The 21,137-nt window shown below is 44.5% G+C and overlaps 1 protein-coding gene and 1 long non-coding RNA gene across 2 annotated transcripts; one reads left to right on the top strand and one right to left on the bottom strand.

Moving 5' to 3' along the window:
• Nucleotides 1–308: 308 nt before the first annotated feature.
• On the bottom strand, nucleotides 309–13,292 carry CYP46A1 (cytochrome P450 family 46 subfamily A member 1). The gene is made up of 15 exons (XM_079308196.1): nucleotides 13,118–13,292; nucleotides 11,374–11,451; nucleotides 10,790–10,871; nucleotides 10,202–10,275; nucleotides 9,443–9,529; nucleotides 8,719–8,857; nucleotides 8,060–8,170; nucleotides 7,130–7,286; nucleotides 6,746–6,808; nucleotides 5,430–5,502; nucleotides 4,906–4,990; nucleotides 2,990–3,100; nucleotides 2,676–2,764; nucleotides 1,705–1,771; nucleotides 309–926 (listed from the first exon to the last, which is right to left on the bottom strand). Exons 1-15 carry the CDS (start codon nucleotides 13,243–13,245, stop codon nucleotides 765–767), a joined length of 1,506 nt encoding a protein of 501 aa, XP_079164322.1. The 5' UTR covers nucleotides 13,246–13,292; the 3' UTR covers nucleotides 309–764.
• A 684-nt stretch (nucleotides 13,293–13,976) lies between these two features.
• Nucleotides 13,977–15,745, top strand: LOC306803935. The gene is made up of 3 exons (XR_013774754.1): nucleotides 13,977–14,707; nucleotides 14,798–14,919; nucleotides 15,149–15,745. It is a non-coding gene; the product is annotated as an uncharacterized lncRNA (long non-coding RNA).
• Nucleotides 15,746–21,137: the final 5,392 nt, after the last annotated feature.

Raw genomic sequence — 21,137 nt, 5'->3', positions numbered from 1 at the left:
AAATGATCCAGGTCAAAATAAATGCAGCAAGACTTCCCCCACAAAGAAGAGTGTCTCAGAAGAATGAGCACAGGCTGTGTGGAGGGGTAGGAGGAAGCAGGAGAGTCCCTTTCTATAGTGTGGACTGTGAATCTGTGCTTTGCATAATATTAAAAGAAAAGTAGAACAGAAAATAAAAATCAGGCAGTGGCAAGAGGAGAAAGTAGCAGCCTTGAACTCTGATTTTTGTGGGTTTTTTTCAGATTGTTCCCATCAATTGTTATTCACATTTGGAGCAGGGATAGAAAAACTGCTTTGACCAAGAGACCATCTTCAAACATCTCTTCCTAAATTCAGCCCAAACCTGTGCTCTACTCTTTTCTGATTTCATTGTGTAAGAAACTCCCCAAACAGGGGCTTACTTAGACAATGTTGTGTTGTATATAAGCTCAGTGGAAACCATGGGCTGGGATTGGAGTAGGTTTGTGTAGCACTCCAGGGATACTCCAGTAAAAGGAAGTTCTTTTCCAAGTCTCGTTCAGAACCAAATCTTTTCCCCAGAAAAAGAACAAATTGGCAATTCCAGGTACACTTCCAGATTGAAGATGCTCAGTAGAGTGACTCTAGTAAGGTTTTCCTCAGTAAATTATGAGGAAGGTTAGAAATAACTTCAGTCTAGTAATCCTCTAAAGGGATCTACAAAATCTAAATTTTGATTAGTATCAAGATCTTCAAAATCAGAAGAAACACTATGAATAGCATGCCACACTCCCCTCCCTGAGCAGTCATGCCTGGCAGCCTCTTGCAGAGCTCCTTGGCTTTAATTTACATATTACTCCATCTAGTGGCTTTATGGTTCCAGCCTCCAAGAGTTTAAAACTCTGTCCTGGCACCAGCTGGAATTCAAACCTCTGCAGCAGCTTTGCCATCACCACTTTTACCTCCATCTGTTAAGAAGAAAAACAAACTGTCAGTGACAGCAAATACAGCTTGGACTGCAGCTGCTTAAAGTCAGTCTGCTATCTTATACTGCTTTGTCAATACAGAGATTTAGAAGTTACATATTACTCTGCTAATGCAGCTAGTTGAGTTTGGGCAGGAAACCTGGGACTTCCTGGATTTGAAGACAACTGACAGGCAGTAAGATCAGTCTGTTTATGTGCTAAACCCATTTTGGAAGTCAGACTGTAAAACTAAAGCACTCTGAGTGCTGGTGCTTGGATGAGCTCACAGCACAGACCCCAAGTGTTGGCCTCTGGCTGCCCTGGAATGCTCTCTGCCATGCTCACACACATTAAATTGTTCCTTCTGTCAATGTATCCCCCTCTTCACCTGTGCCAGTTCTGGCTTGTGCCCTCCTCCAGCTGATGTTTTTCCTGCCTTGATTGTGTCAGTGGCAGCCATGGGATGGTCCCCAAGACCCCCTGCACATCCCTGTGTGCTTGACTTTGGCTGGCAAAGGACTGTGATTGCCATTAAGGGGTTTGGATTCAAGCAGGCTGACCCAGGGCAGCTGGGAGGGAGTGCAGCCTGTTGCCCCTCCCTGCAGATACCATGCCTGCTCTTGTGATGGCATTTGTGACACATGTCATGGGCATGGGGGAGATCTTCCCCCTGAGCAGAAGGGGGTCAGTGCACAGGGCATCAGTGTGGCCCCTGGTGCCCACCACCACCTGTGTCAGCACACCCTGAGCTGGCCCAGTGCTGTTCCAGGCCTCTACTCACCTGTGCAAACACCTGCCCAATGCAGGACCGGGGTCCCAGAGAGAATGGAAAGTAGCAGTAATAAGGCCTGCAAAGAAAAACATTCAAAATTGTCACTCTGACAACTTGGTTGTAAAGAAACAAACAAATATTTCATCATGGCAGCAAGGAAATGGTCTTAATATCCCCCTGCCCATTGGACTTGTTAAAGCATTCTCCAAATTAACTCTTTTTTTTTTGCTTCAGAGCAGCAATACAGCTCAGCAGCACATCTCCTTGTGATCATTCTTTACTGTATGGCTCAGCTGCTGGAGCTGTTTTGTTGCATGCCAGCCTTATTTCAAAGCTGAATGTCAAGCACACTCTAAATGCTCTTCAGCCTGTCATGAGGATGTCACAACCTGCCCAATTATTGCTCCTTTGGGCAGCTCTGAACCATGTGAGTGAGAGGCTGATTGGTTTAGGAGACCAGACTAACTCTAGGCTGAAGGGAAACTCCTACTCATGAAGTAGCTGGTGCTGATCTCTGCATCTGTTTGGTCACTCACTGGTCCCTTCCACTGCGCTCCTGACCACTGACTAGACTTGGGCTGCCTGCCCACATGGCTGAACAGCATCTTATCTCCCTCAGCCCCTTCTCCCCTCTGTAATATGGAGACATTTCAAGCACCCTGGGACCAGGCCTGTCATACATTAAATGCTAGCATTGTACTAAGGCAAATATTCAATCTTGTTTGGGCCCAAAGTTTTGACCTCAATATAACCATTCAATAACAATAACATTGATCTTTTTTTTTTGTAAGGTAATGTGGTCTAAACAATTATTGAACAAAAGCTGTGCATTATTGCTCTCTATTTACATTTGGATGATATTGTGTTACTCATACTGGAATAGAAAAATAGGTTTGTTCTACTTTTCTTTCCCTTGAAATGTCTTCCTGTAATGGTGCCTCAATACATATTTAATAACATGGGAGTAAAAAGAAGCTCACTTAGGTGCATCTTTGCTGAACCGATCTGGATCAAAAGTAAGTGGATCCTTGAAAAACTTTTCCATCCTTCCCATTATATAAGTGTTGAGCTGGCAAGAAAGAGTTCATTTCTGTTAGTCAGGAGCAACATACTGAAAATGCCTTCCACTCCCCAGTCCCAACTAAGAGTCTTAATTCATACCCCAGTTTTGGTCAAAACTTTAGAGAAGCCAGTACAGATATGCCCAGGGAAGATTTATGCCCTGTCATCCACAGGTCAGTTACATTTGGATTAAGTGGGGCAGCTAAGGGCTGCTGCTGGTGATGGGACTCACAAAGACCGTGGTGTTCCCAGGAATTCTGATGCCATTGATGACACTGTCCTTCTCCAGCCTGCGGAGCGTGCCTGAGACGGGCGGGTACAGCCGCAGAGACTCCTTCAAAACCTGTCAGCAAAAAGCACCAGAGAGCAGCCAGCTCATGCATGATGGAAGCAGAAAGAGAATTAATTACCTCCCTATAGCCTTTCACTTTCACTAAATGGGAGGTTTTGACTTTTGGAACGGATGCTGGTCTATCTGCCTTGGATTCCAAATACATGGCTAAGTCAGCTCCTTCAGGCCTGGCTCTTTCCTACAGCTGGTAAAATACAGAGAAAAAGACACAAAACTCAGAAGAGATACTGGAACAGATCTAACACATCAAGTCAGATGAACAACTAGGTAAAAAAGTCTTAGGGAATATCTAAGAGTGAAGTCTCCTGCCCTTGATGAGCTGTTCTGGGCACTGCTGCCATGAGGGTGGGTGATTGCTCCCACCTCCTCCCCACTCCCAGCTCCTGCCTTTGTCCTGCTTCTGCTGCTCGAGGAGCTGAGCCAGGTCAGAGCCCTGAAAAGACAAAAAACAACCTGGCAAAGGAAAATGAAAAGGGAATGTTGAGAAAAAAAATGGAACAAGACCATTTCTTTTGGTGCCAGTGAGCTGTAAGAATTGCTTATTTCATCAAAGTGAAACCTAATTAACAGTGCACATGAGCATCGCACTGAAAATGCAATTAACAGTGTGCATGCACGAGTGGACTAATGGAAAAGAAACCTGGACTAAAGGATTCAGAATGGCCTGAACAACAGGAGAGGAGTCCCATAGTCTCTGATACTCCAGTGATGGACTGGCTCTGACCAAGGGTGACTGAGTTTGGTTGTACAGATCCAAGCTTATGCTGTTAAATAAATGGTCTGCTTTGAGAAGCTCTCATGTGATCTGTCTTAAAACTGAAAGGCTTAGATACCTCATCCTAATTGGAATGGTATAATTGTGATGGTGTTTGGAGAAGCCTAAGGAAGCCTGCTGATTTCTGTAATCACACAGAGTTGCCTTTTCCTTATGAGAAATAGACCTATGAAATCTATCTGCTATCAAAGCACAGTAAATTGTGGCATGGGATATGCCAAATGGTAAAACACTGTTGCTCACCTCAGCAGGAAAGTTTAAAACAAAAAGGATCATGGCAGACTACTAAAATCACACAGCAATTTATGCAGAATAGCTGCCAGGACTGTGATTCAGCCTCTCTGAGGGCTACTGGTATCCCCCATCTCAAAAAAAAAAAAAAAAAAAAAAAAGGAAATGCAACACAAACACTGGCTAATAGCCAACCCTGGATTTGCAGTTCATTACCAACTAGCATTTCTATACACAAGACCTCTTTTAGGACCAAAGTCTTTTCCCCACTACCCCCAAGTGACTGAAGAGGGTTTCAAGACTGAATAATGAAAAATTGACATTAGACAACCTAGCCATCACTTTTGGCTCAAATGCCACTTTATTGCATATGGTGAGATCATAGCTGGAAATGCTAAAACAATAATAAAACAAAAATAGAGCAGTGAATTGGGAAAGTGTGTGGGATTCACACACAGGTTGGGCTCAAAGTTGCACACCTTCCTTAAAATTACAGCTATTGTTTCAACTTAAGCAGATAGGGATCATGCAACTCTACTCTAGCTCCCAGACCTGGAAAAATTAAGGAAAGCAATGAAGGAACCTGTAAATTTGAGGAACATCTTTTTCAATAAGGCTGGGCTGTTGCAAATGTGTTGGGCTACCTACTTGCTGACTCTCTGGGGACAAACACTATCAGGATAAAATATTAGCATAGTTTTTTAATTTTAGAAGTGTGTCATGTCTCCATGACATGCCAGAGGTGCTACCAAACAGCTCTGCCTGGTATCTTACCTCACTCCTACAGTACCTGTGATAAGTAGGTGAGCTTGCCAAGATCCTCATAGTCAACATCTCTCTTGGCACCAAGGACCTCATCCACTTCAGCCTGAGCCCTGCAGTTCAATTAAAACCTGTTAGCTGCAGATGCCTGCTTCTTGCCAGGCAAGTTGACAAATTACACTCTTTTACTTTCCAGACACTGAGTTGGACTTAAACACCCATCCTCAGGCAAAATGCAACCAAATCCAGATTTCCTGAACTCATACCTCATATCAGGATGAGGCAATGTGCACACAGGGCAGCTGAATCAGGTGGGATTTGGGACCTGTGTGTATAAAGGCTTTGGAAAAAATCACCTAGGTGAAACTGAAATATTCCATCTTAAGGTTTTACTTTTTATACATTTTGGATATATTGGCACTACGAAACAGTTTATTTTTGAAGGGAGGCTAGAATTTATTGGGAACTGATCCTATCTTTTTAATAACTCTTACAATTAAGTTCACCTTGAAATTAACATCAAGTTGGGTCTGCAAATTGGAGCACACATACCTTTCCAGTATTTCAGGATGCTGACCCAGTGCCATTACTGTAAATGTCATCTGATTAGCACTGGTTTCATGACCTAATGATAACAAAAACCAGTTTGAAAGTTAGTATGAAATAATAACATGATACAAAGATGGGCTACTAGGGTGATTGTTAATAGGAAGCTTTAAATATCAAACCCTGACTGTTATATTTCAAATATGCTAGAAAATAAAGGAAATAATAAAAGGTATGTAAAGTCTATGTAAATACCTTTCAACAATGACAAGAAAAAGACATAGCTGGCAAAGATATGACCCATCTTGCCCAAGTCAAAGCTGCAGTGGTTGCATGCAGCACCTACTGATCATCAGCTCCCTAACAGAAAGGCCAGTGAGGTCCAGGATTTGCCTTCTCCTATTATGGGACACACAGTTCTGCCAAAAAGGAAGGTTTTGCAGGTTTGGAGGGAAAGCAGAGCATGTCACCATCTTTCTTTGAAAGGTCTGCTTTACACGTTAGGATGACCCTTCTTGAGCAGGGAGGTTGGACCAGAAGACCCTTCCTACCTCACCCACTTTGTGCCTTTCTGACGTGGACAGCTTTTCCTTTTTTTCATGGATAGACATATGTGCTCTTTTAAAACATTACAGAAAACAGACTTCTGCAAAGATGTCTGCTGCAATAACATATTTCTTGCCAAAGAACAGTATTTTGACCTCACCTTCTTATGAATCCTCTTAATCTGCAAAATATTGTTTATCTCACATAATTACTCAGCCCATACATTTTTTCATTGGCTTGACAGTGCCTTCTCCTGCTTAGGCAAGAATGGCATTTAATCATGTGGGTGAGGTGATGCAAAGACACATTGAATATGTAAACTATGTTTTTGGTGAGGTTTCGTGGGATCTGGGTGGAAGGGCCAGAACCCCATAAGGAATAGCCTTGCACCTGAGTGGGCAGTGGAAAGACAGAGGCTGGAAAACAGAGTGGGAAGCCAGTGGTTGGAAAACATCAGCCTGGCATTATTTGCTGTGTTGGTATCACTGAAATATTATATATTATAGATATATTACAATATATAAAATATATTACATAAATTTAATTTATAATATATATAATACATAATTTGCTTGTGAGAAAATTAAGAGATGTCCCACTGGTCCTATGGCAGTCTGCTGTCTTCTAACCAAAAGACTCCTGGTTGCAGCAGCATCACATGGAGTGATGATGTTAATCATGATGTTAATTATGATTAACAAGGGTGTTAATCATGACCTTGTAGACAGTTCAAGAATGAGTACAGCTCATATCCAAGCATTAAAATAGCTACCAACCTGCAACAAAGAAAGTGATAAAGTTATCCAGAATGTTTTCATCATCTCTGGTCTCCTCCAGAGCTGTCAAGATAGAAAAACCAAGCAGGATTAGAAAATGCCCCCATGCCCCAACTGGACCAGCCAGAATGCTCTGCTCTGTTTAGCACATATTTGCTGAGATGGCATTGAGAGAGGACACTGAGTGAGCATTTCAGTGGTGACTTGTGACCAATATTTGATCCAACACAAAGAGCAGGGAATTTTCAAAGCAACTCTCGCTATCTTAGTGTGAAAACAACTTTAAAGGAAGATCCAAGTTTAGATCCCTGAAACAATCCACCCTGAAATTCACAGCAAAACATACCACAGAGAAATTGACTCAAACAACAAGGTGTCTCTTACCAGCTCCTTTCAGTATCTGTGTCAGAATGTCCATTGTGGCTTCTTTCCCACTCTGGATGGCTTCTCTCCTGCGCTCAATGCACTCCTTTGCCACACGTCTCAACAGCCTCACACTCTCCCTCACCTCCTTTACAAACTTCTGCTTCCCTGGCATGAACTGAATACAGAATTTCTTTTGTCATTTTATTCCTTTGGCTGGTAAAAATAATGTCAGTGTTATTTTACAAGTGAGCACTTTGTTTTTTGCTTAATGACGCTTGTCACAAAAACATTTGCTCTCCGTGCAACAAACTGAATGCCCACAGGGTGAAGGGTTGGGCTGAAATACAAAATATTTCAATCTGTGCATGCTGGTGTTGTGTCTCATCAGAGCTGATGTTTTGGGCACTGTCCAAAATTCATCATCTCTCCATGGAAAGAAACTCCAGCATGCAATGCAGAATCTCACCCCTCGTCTCAAAAATGAAAACAGGAGCTCTAAAAGCCTGAACTACAGCTTTCATGAGACTCTGCAATAATTATTTACTTAAATATTTCATATTACATCCATCATTTCCTAGTAGATGAATTTGGTAGGTGAATTTGGGTTGAAAATGCAAGAATGCTCTAATTTCTTCCACCCTGAGTGAAGGCTGCCATCCTTCTTGGACAAATGGCAAAACTCTCAATTTTTAATGGGTATGAGAACATAAAACCATATCAGAAGGAGACACATGCAGAGGGGAACCAAAGAAATAAAAAGAAGCATTAAATATTAATGTTAATTTCATGAGCTTTTTAAAGCACTAATGAATTTTATCTTGATGCAAATTGGAGAGAAAGATCTACAGATGACTGTTTGCCTGACGTACATGGACCTTGCACAGCTCCATGAACTCAAGCAGGAGCAGCTGAATGTGAGGAGAGGACAGAAGTGAGGAGAGTACAGACCCTCATGAAGGGGACACATGCTTTGTTCAGTCCTTCCATAACCTTAGTCACAGCATTGGGTAAAGGTGTCTGGTCATCACTCAGTGAATTTAATTCCAAGCCAAAGGCTACCTGAGAAGCAGGAGAGAAAAAAGCAACTTGCTAGGGTGGGGGTGAAAGAGCAGGAGAGCCTCACAGCACCAGCTTTCCCCCAAAAATATCTCAGGCTAGATCCTACCTCGCTGTGAGGGGAGGGCAATATCAACATTATATTTTCTCCTTATTTGGGTGGGTTAATAATTTACTACTACTCTCCATTCCTCCCAAACTGGTTTGCATAGAAAGGGAAAAGGAGTGTAAGGCAGATTTCATGGCAATAAGACAACCTCCAGCCATGAAAGAGCCCTTGTGTGTCCCTTTGGCATGGAGGGCTGGGAGCTATGAGGCTGAAAGGACTTTGCAAAGGCCACACCTAGACTATGCAGACCCTTCCCCAGCTGCCCTTCCCCATGGCTCAGCCTGAATGGAAGTGGCTCAATTAGTCCTGCAGCTCTTCTGGCACTGCCAGGCAAAGGTTTTTGTCCCTGCCTCCAGCTCCTGATCCCACCCTGCTGCTGGTAGGCATTACTTCCATCCCTTCCTGCCAGTTGCAGAGGAAACAAGAGAGGGACAGCTGGTACCTTTCCAATGATATCCATAGTCACCCGGCTCATCATCGACAGCATGCTAAACTCTGTTTTTCCATCTGCCTTTTGCTCTAGCTTCTCCATCAGCTCCTCTGCTTTTTCATTAAAAGTATCCATCAGACCAATCAGGTAGCTGAACAATCAATAAAGATGAGTAATGGGGGCTCTGGAGAGGAGATCTTTGCTCAGACAAAATAACCTTTGTTATTTTCCATAGAAAATGGTAACTTTTAAAAAATTTATAATTGTCTTTATACATTAAAAAGCAAACATATAGAATGAGCTACATTCTTCATACAGCAGCCCTGCTCTGCCCTGCCAAGTAATTAACATCTGTCATGGCAAAGGGCAGTGGCCTGTGCCCACCAAGGCACATGCACTTTATCTTTGGACCCTACATACATCAAGGTGCACAAGGAAACCAGACCAACCCTCTGCCTTATCTTTTCCAACAGGATAAGGCAGCCATAACCATGCTCCAGGATACACAACCTTGGGACTTTTTTGCCATTGCTGAGTTCACAGGGGTGTCACTGCTCCATGGGAAGTCTTGTCAAATCATACTTACCATGGGAATGGAGTGCTGGATTCTAAGTTAAATATGATTTTGGCAGTGAATGTTGGGGTCTTTTTCATCCAAATACCAAATAATGGCAGGGAGAAGCATGCCAATACAGTAAAAGCAACAGCTAGATCATCCCAGAAATGCTTGCCCTACCTGCGGCTGAAAGCCGGGTCCATTATCCTCCGCTGCTTGTGCCAGTGCTCGTGGCTGCAAACAGTTACCAAGCCATTCCCCAAGAACCTAGCACACAGCAAAACAAGGAAAGGAGTAGTTTTATGCAAGGGAGCCTGCTGAACCCCATGTAGTCACAAATTTAATCTTTCACATCTACTGTATTTTATTTTTCCCGCATGAGTGAGCACATTTGAGTATGCAACCATTGCATTGCTGTGGACAGCAACCAAACCACAGATTTTTCCTCCAGGTAGGTGTGGACTGCTGAATCCAATAATATACTGGTTCATTACAGGAGTTATGCAAATAATTAATATAATAACTGGAGTATTCTATTTTTAAAAGCTTCAGACTGACAAAGAAAAATTCCTTATTTTCGGAATTAAATTTAGAAGTTGCAAACTGACATGCTTTATGGAGTGCTCTAAAATCAGTGATCTAAAATCTGAGAAGTTTGATGATGATCTTGAGCAGACTGCTCTGAGACTAAATGGACATCCCCAGCAGGAAAAAGGATTCATGATCAAGGTAAAACAAAATTCAGCATATCCTCCTCCCTGACTGGGAGGACATTTGATTTGACATGTAACTTCATAGATACATGCTGCTGACGTGTCTGGAATTAGAAATTAATCCCCACACTAAGGTAAATGGTCTGAGTCAAAATGTCATGCTTGTGATATTACTAATCTTGCACTTATTTTAAGATCACAGTGGCTTCAGATGGGCTTTGCCTACCTCTCACCAAATAGGCTGAAGAGAGTACCATACACTATTGGATCCTTTGGGTGCTGTGGTGACATCAAGAACTCCTAAAACAAAACCTCAGGTCAGTGAATACTGCATGCAATCCATTCCCCAGGCAAAACACAAACTTTCATTCACACACATTTAATTTCTTCTTGTGCAGCACTAGTCTGAAGAGTAGATGAATTATTTGGTGCGCCCTGATTCCTTAGTTCCTGTGCCTCTAGCATTTTTTTGCCCAATGACCTGAAATCTCACTCAGTTGTAATTGAAAAGATTTAGAGAAAGAATTTGGTCTCTCATGCCCCATTTATTTGAGATATTAAGTTCTTGCAGAGAGACTGCTTTTTACAAATGGAAGATGTTTGCTATATGTGCTGTTTAAATAAAAGTAACAAAATAAATTAACTGATCAAGGAAAAAAAATAAATCAGGACAGCCTGAAGAGCAAAGCACCTCATTCTCTTAACCCAGCCAGAGCCAAGCACAGTTTGGCTGCTCTGATCATCAGGCACCAGCTCTCCCATTATGGAGGGATGGGCTGATCCCCACTATTGATTTGGCTTTATTTTTCAGTACCTTCACTCCTTCAGGGCTCACAATCAATACTGAGATTCTGTGAAAGGCATTCATTCGTACAACAGGTCCATATTTCTCTGCCCTGTAAGAAGAGAAAATTTTAAAAAAAGAGAACGATGGTACAAACTAGCAACATGTAATAGCTCAGACCTAATAGCCTGGAAGGACCAGAGCACATTGCAGTGGGAACTACCACAGCCCCCAGCCAATAAAGCCATTAAGAGAATCACAGGACAGAATTATCAAGGTTGGAAGACAGGTTCAAGATCATCTCATCCAACTGTCAACCCATCACCACCATAATCACCCCTAAACCTTATCCCCAGGTGCCACTCCAGACATCTCTTGAACATTTCCAAAAAGTTACACCACCAGCATCCTTATTCCAATGGCTAACCATCCTTTAGGTAAAAAAGTTCTTTCTAATATCTAAGCTGATCTGAAAGATCAATGTTCTCTCTAGCTCCTTTGCCAACCTTCTCAGTGATGCTAATTATGGAATTCTGTAATGGTCATTGTGCCTTGATTTCTCTGTATGTGCTACAGGACTACCCCATTCATGTTATCAGTGTGCCCCAACTTACCACTGCAGTAAGAGATCTGGTGTAAACTCCTGTTTCCTCACCATCCTCCATATGATTGGCAGGTGTCCAAATAAAAAGCTGCAGAATATGAAGGTGAAGAGTGTCATGAAGATGCCAACATAGGGTTTTGTATGGATTGAAATCCTTGTTGTTCAGTGAGTGTTGCTCACGTTTTCCTTGTAAGAGAAGATGAAAATAACTCTGAGCTGTGCCAATGCCCTGCCCTCACCAAGCTGGAAAATTTGGGACCAAAGACAGGCTGGTGCTCACATACAGCCAGGAAGACCAGTACAGAGATGAAGGACAAGATCTTTTTCTCATGCTGTATTATAGGAGATGTTTGGGGCTGGATGGGAGCCCCCACAAATTGCTTTGCTCTTTGCCTGACTGAATCTTGACTGCAGCTATTCCATTGCTGTGCATGAAAGAGACATTTGCATTAAATACTCTTTAATACATGTTCATCCCTGGTAAGTATAACTACATTTCTGTCAATGGACTTCTGTTAAGGGAAATAAGGAACTTCTGTCCAAAACTATATCATTTCAAATACTGAGGAGGATAATTACTGGTTAATATGGAAATTGAAGAAATTAATAAAAAATTTTAACTCTTCAAATGCAATAGCTGCACTAAAAACATAGACATCAATTCCTTCCTTCAGCTGTGAGTAGTGAATTCCCACTGGCTTTGCATAAATCTGAGGGAAGAGTCGGCCAGGCTCCTCTCTAAATGAACCAAGCTGCACTGAAAGTCTGTTTTCCATTTGAGAGACAGAGAGCCATGCTATCATCCTTTTCAATATAAATAAGTTACAGGGGGAAAGAGGCATTTATTTTATTACTGTTTGAACTGGGAGGTGCTTAAAATAACAAGAACTCAAGAAAGTTACTCGACATCTGCAGAAACTTTTAATCCTCCACTTGTTTGACTCCACCTTTGTAGCTGTATTCCAAAAAGATGTGAAAGCCCCAAATACAACACAACTGCTTTGCTAGCTCTGAAAACTGCTCTATCTGCAGCACAGGAAACAAGGTCCCACTCATGGTGTGCCATCACTCTATGCTGTTACTTCACACCTCGAAATGAACCGAAGGACGAGCAGGTTCAGGGATGACAAGAGGATCCTCTCTCTAGTGTTGGTATCTGACCCTGATGACACAAGTAGGCTGAAGCCTGGAGGTGGGCAGGGGGGAGTGGTGCCCCTGTAAGTGCTGCTGTCTCTTCCCGTGGCATATTCTGTGCAGCCACAGGTGAGGTTACGTGGGAAGCTCACACACACCTGCAGGAACCATGACCGCTTGTGACAGCGCTGCCACTGCCTGGCTGGCAGCTTTCTCACCGTCCCTTATCACTTATGACATTTTTATTTACTTTTGGCAGAAACTAAACGCCCGGCTTACGAAGGAGAGCACGGAGTCAGTGTCCTGGCTCCTCCCGGAGCAGCGCGGGACGGCGGGCGGTGCTGCCGGGTCCCTTCAGGGCCATGAGCACGCAAAGAGCCCTTGGAGCCGCCGTGGCCACCCGGGAGATGTCGGTCAGGACACGCAGTCCGGGCAGGCAGCGCGACCCTCGGCGGTGCCAGCGCTGCCCGGGAGCGGGCACAAGGGGCACAAGGGGCACAAGGCGCGGCCGGAGCGTTTATCGCCGCTCTGACAGCGCCCCACGGCTCCAGCCTGGCAGCGCCCTGCGGACACGGAGCCGCAGAGCCGCAGAGCCACAGAGCCGCCCCGCCGGCCCTTACCTCTCCCGCGGCGCGCCGGGGATGTGGTCGTACTTGGCGTGGATGTAGCGCACGTAGCAGCAGTAGAGGAGGAAGGCCAGCAGGGCCAGGGCCAGCAGGAGCCCCCCCGCTGCCCACAGCGGCTCCATCCCCGCCGGAGCCAGCGCCGCCCCGCACGGAGCAAAGGGCGAGCGGGGCGGGCCGGGGGAGGGACGGCCGCGCTTAAAGAGCCCTTAAAGCGGCTCGGACACACGGACACAGCGTCACACCGCACACGGTGTCGCCACCCTGGGCCCGAGGGGCACAGGGACACCGAGATCCTCACAGGGCTGGAGCATTTCTGCTGTAAAAACAGGCTGAGAGAGCCGCAGCTGCTCAGCCCCCAGAATAAGGAGGCTCTTGCAAGAGAGCTGGAGAGCGCTTGTTACAAGGGCTCCTTGTGATATAACATGGAGGGATGGCTTTGAACTTAAATAACGTAGATCTAGATTAGATATTAGGAATAAATTCTTTACTGTGAGGATATAGAGGCACTGATACAGGTGTTCCAGAGGAGTTGTGGATGCCCTGTCCCTGGAAGTGCTCAAGAGCAGGTGGAATGGGGCTTTCAGCAACCTGGTCTAGTGAAAGGTGTGTCCCTGACCATAGCAGGGGACGAAGGTGGAGGTAGATGATCTTTATGGTGCATTCTAACCAAAGCCATTCTATGATTCTATGATAGATATATACACATATATGTGTGTGAGTGTGTTTGGATGTATGCTTTCCTGGGTGGAGGTGATACTTTGCACAAATGGACATTAGGAAGGATGCTGCACCTTCTTATGTTTATTTACAAAAATGTTTTAAATAAACCTCATCTCTGAAGGCTCCTAGACAAACAAAGTGAACCAGGACAAGGAAGGCAGAGGATTTTTGTTGACTTTTAACTGTTTAAATTAGAAGAGGCTAAGGAAATATACTGTTGATGCCCATAGGAATCAGTAGGTGAAGGTTTTTAGAGCAGTCTGCTTTGGGCTCTGTGTTATACAACATTCTTGTTCCTCATCCAGACACAGGAGTGAGAGGTGATACTATTTTATTCAAAACAAGCAATCTAATACACAAATTGCATAAGGTTTGCAGGACTCAAGAGAGAAAGCCATAAAATGGTGGAAATTAATTTCTGATGAATGAAAAGTAATGAATGGGGGAAGACAAAATATGTGTATACATATTCATATACATGAAAAACAGTTCTATATATTTAGTGGTGGTACTTATTCAGCAACTTCACCTTAATGCTCAGTACAGGTCAAAGAAGGAAGCAGAGCATTGATGATTAGAAATGGGGGAGCAAGTAAAACAAGATTCCTGAATGTACTGGTAGATAAAGACCTGGATAAACCTGGGGCGCACTCACCATGTGGGAATATGCCATGCACCCTTCCTTCCAGCTCAGCAGAGAGCACAGAACAGGTTAAGCCTCAAACTGGAAAAAGGATGCATGAGGGAAGTTTTGACAGGTGTAAGGAAAACCACCAGTGGTTTGGAGATAAATAGGGACAAACTGAGTCATTACTTTGCATAATTCAAGAACAAGGAGGTGCCACTGAAATGATACAACAACATGTCAATAGATTTTTCACAACAAATTGTTACACAGGGGAACTCCTGGCAACAAGCAGTTGTGGGAGCTGAGTAAGGAAGCTGACTCACAAGGAGCCAGGGTAAGTGATGGAGGATGGCACCAGGAGCCATCACTGGCCTCAGCAGGATCTCTGCACTCTGGGGATTTCTTACAGGAACAGTAAGACCTCACATTGCTCAAGAAAACCAAGAAGGTATACAAACCATCTACTGCATCCTCCTTTCTTCCCACCCTGCCCTTAGTACAGCAGCCTTTCAACCACTGCAACAACCTCCATAAACCCTCCCCTTCTTCCTTCCTTCTCCGAGCCTGGTCAGGTCACCTTCACCAATACTGCAGCTGCCTGTGCCCACTCCATCCCTTTGAAGGGATGCTTATATTGCATAGGAGGTGGCTGACACTCCTCTCCACCATTTCCACAGCTCTGAGTGCAGCAGGAGAAGCAGAAGCAGGATCCCTGCAGCCCCACTATGCCCTAAGGAAAACAAGCACAGCACTGCCAATCAGACCTTCACAGGACAGCCCCATTCTACACTCCTTTCTCTGCACAAACATTGCTCAACCATCTGCAGACAGCAAACCAAGATACCTGGAAATTTTTCATGTGTATTTTTCACATCTGGGTTTCTGCCTTGTTTAGCAGCACCGTAGGAGACACTGCAGGAGTTTTCATCTCATTTCCAATGGGATGCATTCTCCCTGCAGCCCTCCCTCAGCAGCTGCTATATGGTCATGCCTCTCTGCAGAAGGGAAAAGATGTAACTCACGGCATCCCCTGGTTTTGTCCATCCAATGCATCAATCCTCTGCCAGGCACCTCCAAGAGTCAGCTCATTTCAGTTTCCAAGTGGAAACTGACTGTACTGGAAGGCAACAGTCTGCAGGTTTTCCTTGGCTTTCTGATTTGGCTTTCTGACAGTAAATGTTAACATTGATTTTTCTTGAACTGGTAGATCCTTCTTTGGCTCAAAATAATTGCCTTACAACCATTAATTATTTTCTTTTCTGTTTAGAGTGCATATTCACAAAGATCGTCGTTAATTATGTAATAATTGTTTTCATTCATCTTAATTGAAACTACTTTTTTTTTTTTTTTCTTTTCCTGTTAGGGGTGTTAATCAGTTAAGACTGATTGTTTTCAGGAAAAAACTACCATTCCTTCCCAAAGGTCAGTCAGTGCATATGATGATATCATGGTGTCAGTATTCATCACTAGGAAAGATATAGCTGATAGCAAGAATAACATCACCCTGAGAAAGTTTAAAATCAAAAAGTAGCTTATGAAACCATGTTTTTAAAGCCTTTCAATGAATGTTCTGATGAAACATTGATTTTTCTGAGCTTCATCAATGCTTTTTCAGCAGATTTCAAGAAGAAATTGTAATTATCTGTAAGTTCTTGCATTTGGAATCAGTCATGAAATAATCCCTGTGAAAAATTCCATCTCGTACCTTGTTTGTGAGCAGCTAACTGGGAGGTGATAAAATATTTGGTATTTTATACATTTTGATGGGAAAGAAAGGCTATGTGATACAGTTCCAACTCCTGAGTAAATCAGGTAAGCTCTCAAAATTAGGCTTCTCAGGCAAATGTAATTATCAACTGGTAACTCCCCTGGGTATGCTGCAGAAATTACCTTATTTTTCATTCTTTAAAGATGAACTTCAATAAAAACTTTTGCGTGTGTTCCAACAAACTTTAATGCAACCCTTTGTTTGTATTCTAAGGTGTTTCAATACCCTTGAGTGAAGGACACGATCCCAAGGCACTCCTGTGTTTATGATCTGCCCGGGAGCCGCACGCTGCGCTGGGAGGAAGGAGCAGGGCTGGGCTGGGCTGGGCTGAGCTGAGCTGAGCTGAGCTGAGCTGAGCTGAGCTTTTCTGCATGTCCCCTTGCTGCTGGGGACTGAAGTGCCACCGCGTGGACATGCTGCCAACCTGCACATCCCCGCAAAAGGGAGATAGCTGGGAGCCCATCAGAAGAGCAGAGAACTGGGAACTGTTAACAGAAGCTCCAAGGTGAATTTGAAAAGCTGCTGAGGCATAGGGTTGGTCCGAACCCCTGCTCTATTTGCGTGGCTATCTGGGTTTGAAAACATTCTGTTCTCTCTCTGAAGGTGCAGTATTGTTTATATTGTAATTGAGGACAGCAAGGAGAAGGCAGAGCATAGGCAGCTCTTGCGCTGGGAAATGCCTTCAGCAGCACACGAATAGCCAGAGGGCTGGGCGTCCTGCTCACTCAGAACTTACCACGGCAGAGATGGACAGGAAAACTCATAACAAGTTAATAATGATAAATGAGCTGACCCAAAACCATGCCTCGAGCCGCAGATTATGCCCTACATAGGAGTCAAAAGAAAATCTGCAGTGAATTAGGTGTTACTTACCCAGCATTGCCAAATACAGACCTCTGCAGTGATTTACACCCTGAGTCAGTTGTTCCCCAGCCCTTATATACTGAGATCCTGATCATTCTCAGTCGGTAAAATTTTCCAGCATGAAGGGGACAAGTAAATGGCAAGATGTTACTAATAACAGAAACAATGTAAGGGTTTAGTGATTGCCAACAGCTAGTGCCCCTGAGGAACAAACTACTTGATGTGATACTTGTATAACTGGCTGAGCATTAGAGACATTTTTGTTTTGTTTTGTTTTGTTAAAAATAGCATCCCTATTTACCACATTATTGTAAAGGAATGATTGCCATTTCCATCATAGCTGCTTTTCTGACAACGCTGGAACATTGCTCGAGGCAGTTCCATATCTGCACCTGTGCCCCTGACATGAGAACCTGGGAAAAGTCATGTACGAGGCACTCAGGTATGAACACACATCGAATGGGTTCCATGTTTTGTTGGTTTACAGAGGGAAAAAAATGCTTTATTAAAACTTAAATTTTGAATACAGTTAGTAGTTACCAAAAGGTGCTTACATCTATTTTCATATAGAAAAATATCTGAAAGTATCTAAGGGGACCAATGCATGTCGCATGCTAAGATGACCTTTAGAGAGGACTACTGGCATGTTTCCGAGACGAAAGTAGACTTTGATATTGATACGTTGTGAGTGTTTGACTCCCCTGTGCTTCTCAATTTCTATGTTGACCACACCCAAACAGCGACAGGCTGAGCCCTCCTGCAGAGGGACGGGTTTGTGCTGGGGACTGTCCCCCCAGCCGTGCCTGTGCTAACCCGGGAGGAGCTGGGCACAGCCCTGGGGATGTTTTGCTGGGTTTGGGCACTGGGGCAGGGCTGCTGCTGGAGAGCTGCTGTTCTCCTTGGCCATCACAAAGCACAACACAAAGGTCTAACTGGTGAGAGGCTGATAGGGGAGATAAAAGCAAGGCAAGCACATGGCAGCATGTGAAACTGGGGCCCCAGGCTCATCTTTGCACCCTCTGCCAGTGTCACCCACTGAGCTTTCCAAACTTGAGTCATGTCTTCACTACAATTTGATTACAAATCTCTGATGCTTATTAATGTGATACATGTGCCTCATACTGTTGATACCCTGCAGCCTGACCCGGGCAGAACTGAAATTCCCCTGACATAGAGGATATCCTCATGTGTGCTCCAGCCAGGGCTCAGCTCCCAGGAAGGGTTTACCAGCATTTGAGTGAGAACCCCTGATAAAACACCCTGCCTATTTTACTACCCCTCACTACCCCAAGCTCTAAAGATTATTCCTAGATATGTTGGGAAGATTTATCTATTGGATTTCTTGGAAAGAGCATGGTAGATTCAAATGAAGATAATGTCTATACTGCAAACTGCAACACAGTGTGGCAGTGCTCAGGCTGGATGCTGGGCACACAAGGACATAACTAAAAAATCCTGAGCTCTGGGCAGAGCTACTCTGCCTTGCAGGTAAAGAAAAAGACATGGAAATGCTGAGTTTACACTGTTCCCTTAGAGATATGCTGGGCCCTCTATGTGATGCATCTCTGCTAACTTAAGGAAAGATATGTCAGGAAAAATGCAGGTGCTCCAGTCTCAGTCACAGAATTGAGTCAGGAGACAAGGCAATAAACCATATTGCTACTAGACAAAAGTTTGGGTCTGCCACATAGCACATGGGGAAGTCTGGTTGCACTGTGGGCTATTTTAAGATTTATCCTGAATTAGCATCCTGGAAGTATACTGTCATGTTCAAGTGTAGCAGCAGGGTTTATTAGCTTATCTAATACTTAATTGGTGTGGCATCCTGCTATATAAAAATGATATCAACAGATGAGATGGCAGGTATTTAAATGTATGTATACTTGTGTGCTTTAAATAGTACAGGCTCATCATTTAAATACCAGTGAACTAGACTGATACCAGGACTTAGAACAGATATATTTCAAGCTTGGAAGGGACCACAGTGGTCAGAAATACCTCCCCTGCATCATAGCAATGCACTGAGCTGGCAGGCACGGACATGCACACACAGCCACGTGTGATGAGCTGGCTCCATCCTATGTGAACAGCTTCCCCACTCAGTGTAGGCTGGGAGAAAGGATAAAAGGAAAGAAAACCAAACTGTATTTACAAGTCTTTTTTCTCTGCTGATAAATATTTCCCTGTGGAGCTGGCAGCACCCACATAGCAGCATCAGCAAACACCTCACCAGCAAACAGGAGGGTGCAGGGCTCTGTGCCAGCACAGCCAGGCACAGCTCATCTCACCCACAGCTGCTCCCTGGGGGCTGTTCCCCTGTGTCCCCCTGCCTGCCATCACAGCCTGTGTGCCCCCCTGCCTGCCACCACAGCCTGTGTGTCCCGTGCCTGCCATCACAGCCTGTGTGTCCCCCTGCCTGCCCCCACAGCCTGTGTGCCCCCCTGCCTGCCACCAGAGCCTGTGTGTCTCCCTGCCTGCCACCACAGCCTGTGTGTCCCCTGCCTGCCCCCACAGCCTGTGTGTCTCCCTGCCTGCCACCACAGCCTGTGTGTCCCCTGCCTGCCCCCACAGCCTGTGTGTCTCCCTGCCTGCCACCAGAGCCTGTGTGTCCCCTGCCTGCCCCCACAGCCTGTGTGTCCCCCTGCCTGCCCCCACAGCCTGTGTGTCCCCTGCCTGCCCCCACAGCCTGTGTGTCCCCCTGCCTGTCCCCACAGCCTGTGTGTCCCCTGCCTGCCCCCACAGCCTGTGTGTCCCCTGCCTGCCACCACAGCCTGTGTGTCCCCCTGCCTGCCAGCACAGCCTGTGTGTCCCCCTGCCACCACAGCCTGTGTCCCCCTGCCCCCACAGCCTGTGTGTCCCCCTGCCTGTCCCCACAGCCTGTGTGTCCCCTGCCTGCCCCCACAGCCTGTGTGTCCCCCTGCCTGCCAGCACAGCCTGTGTGTCCCCCTGCCCCCACAGCCTGTGTGTCCCCCTGCCTGTCCCCACAGCCTGTGTGTCCCCCTGCCCCCACAGCCTGTGTGTCCCCCTGCCTGCCCCCACAGCCTGTGTGTCCCCTGCCTGCCAGCCAGGGCTGGTGCAAGTCCCCACCTGCAATATCCAAGATGTTCTTGGTCCTCTGCTTGTTCTCAGGACCTTCAAATGCACTAAAGCAGGTGCAGGGTAACTAATAGTTAAATTAGAAAATGAATAATTGGTAGTTAGACAATGATGGTGAAATTCCTGCCTAATTCACCTGTGGCAGATATCCTGGAATCACCTCAATTCCTTTAGGGTAACTTTTATTGTGCAGGTCTTTTTTTCCATCTATAAGTTTCAAAGTATAGCTATGACCAAGGTTCTCCTTAAAATCTCCCAGACAGAGGGAGTTGAAATTTGGCCAAGGAGCCAAAATAAGTGGAAGAGGAATTTGAGAAAATAGAGATTGTATCTCCACCTTACATTTTCTTCCAGCCCTCTGGTCCTGCCAGTTCAATAGCTTCCAACTCTTTTAACAGAAGAATTTACAAAGGACTCTTCATGTTCCCTGAAAGTTTTGATTTGCCCAAAGTGAATTTCTGCACTTGAAACAAATGAGTTTGCAGCTTCACTGCAATGGGAAAGGCCTGATAATAGTCTGATGCATGATGGCATTTGTAGCTTTTTAAACAAAATGAGAGTAATACTTCTCAAAAGGCACTTTATACATCTGTTCCCCCTTTATACTTCATAAGAAGTAAGGGGAAATACTTTTTTTGGATCATCTGGTTTTGTGTATTGAAGGTGTTCTTTAATACAAAAAACAATTTAGCAAGAATTTATCAGAAAGTTCAGGAAAAAAATATTTAAAACATTAATTTACCCTATACATGTTTTAGGCTTAAGAAGATACTATCAACTTGAAATTGTGTTAAAATAAATATCCACAATATGAGCTTTAGATACAAGGTTATGCTTGTGAACATTTCTAGACACACTGGTCATTTTACATTTGAGGTTTTTTTAGGGTTTAGAGGTTTTTTTTTTTGTCTTTCTCATATTCTTGTGTGAGCAGCAAG

Source organism: Erithacus rubecula, assembly GCF_903797595.1.
Source record: "Erithacus rubecula genome assembly, chromosome: 6".
Taxonomy (NCBI): Eukaryota; Metazoa; Chordata; class Aves; order Passeriformes; family Muscicapidae; genus Erithacus; species Erithacus rubecula.
This window is presented reverse-complemented; position numbering and strand designations above follow the sequence as displayed.

Excerpts from the sequence above, each read along its gene's own strand:
- CYP46A1 (XM_079308196.1), bottom strand. The coding sequence starts at position 13,245 with ATGGAGCCGCTGTGGGCAGCGGGGGGGCTCCTGCTGGCCCTGGCCCTG. Across the intron at positions 8,171-8,718 it reads CTATGGATATCATTGGAAAG|GTAGCCTTTGGCTTGGAATT; the intron begins GTACCAGCTGTC and ends CCTGCTTCTCAG. Across the intron at positions 7,287-8,059 it reads CATGTGTCCCCTTCATGAGG|TTCATGCCAGGGAAGCAGAA; the intron begins GTCTGTACTCTC and ends TTCTGTATTCAG.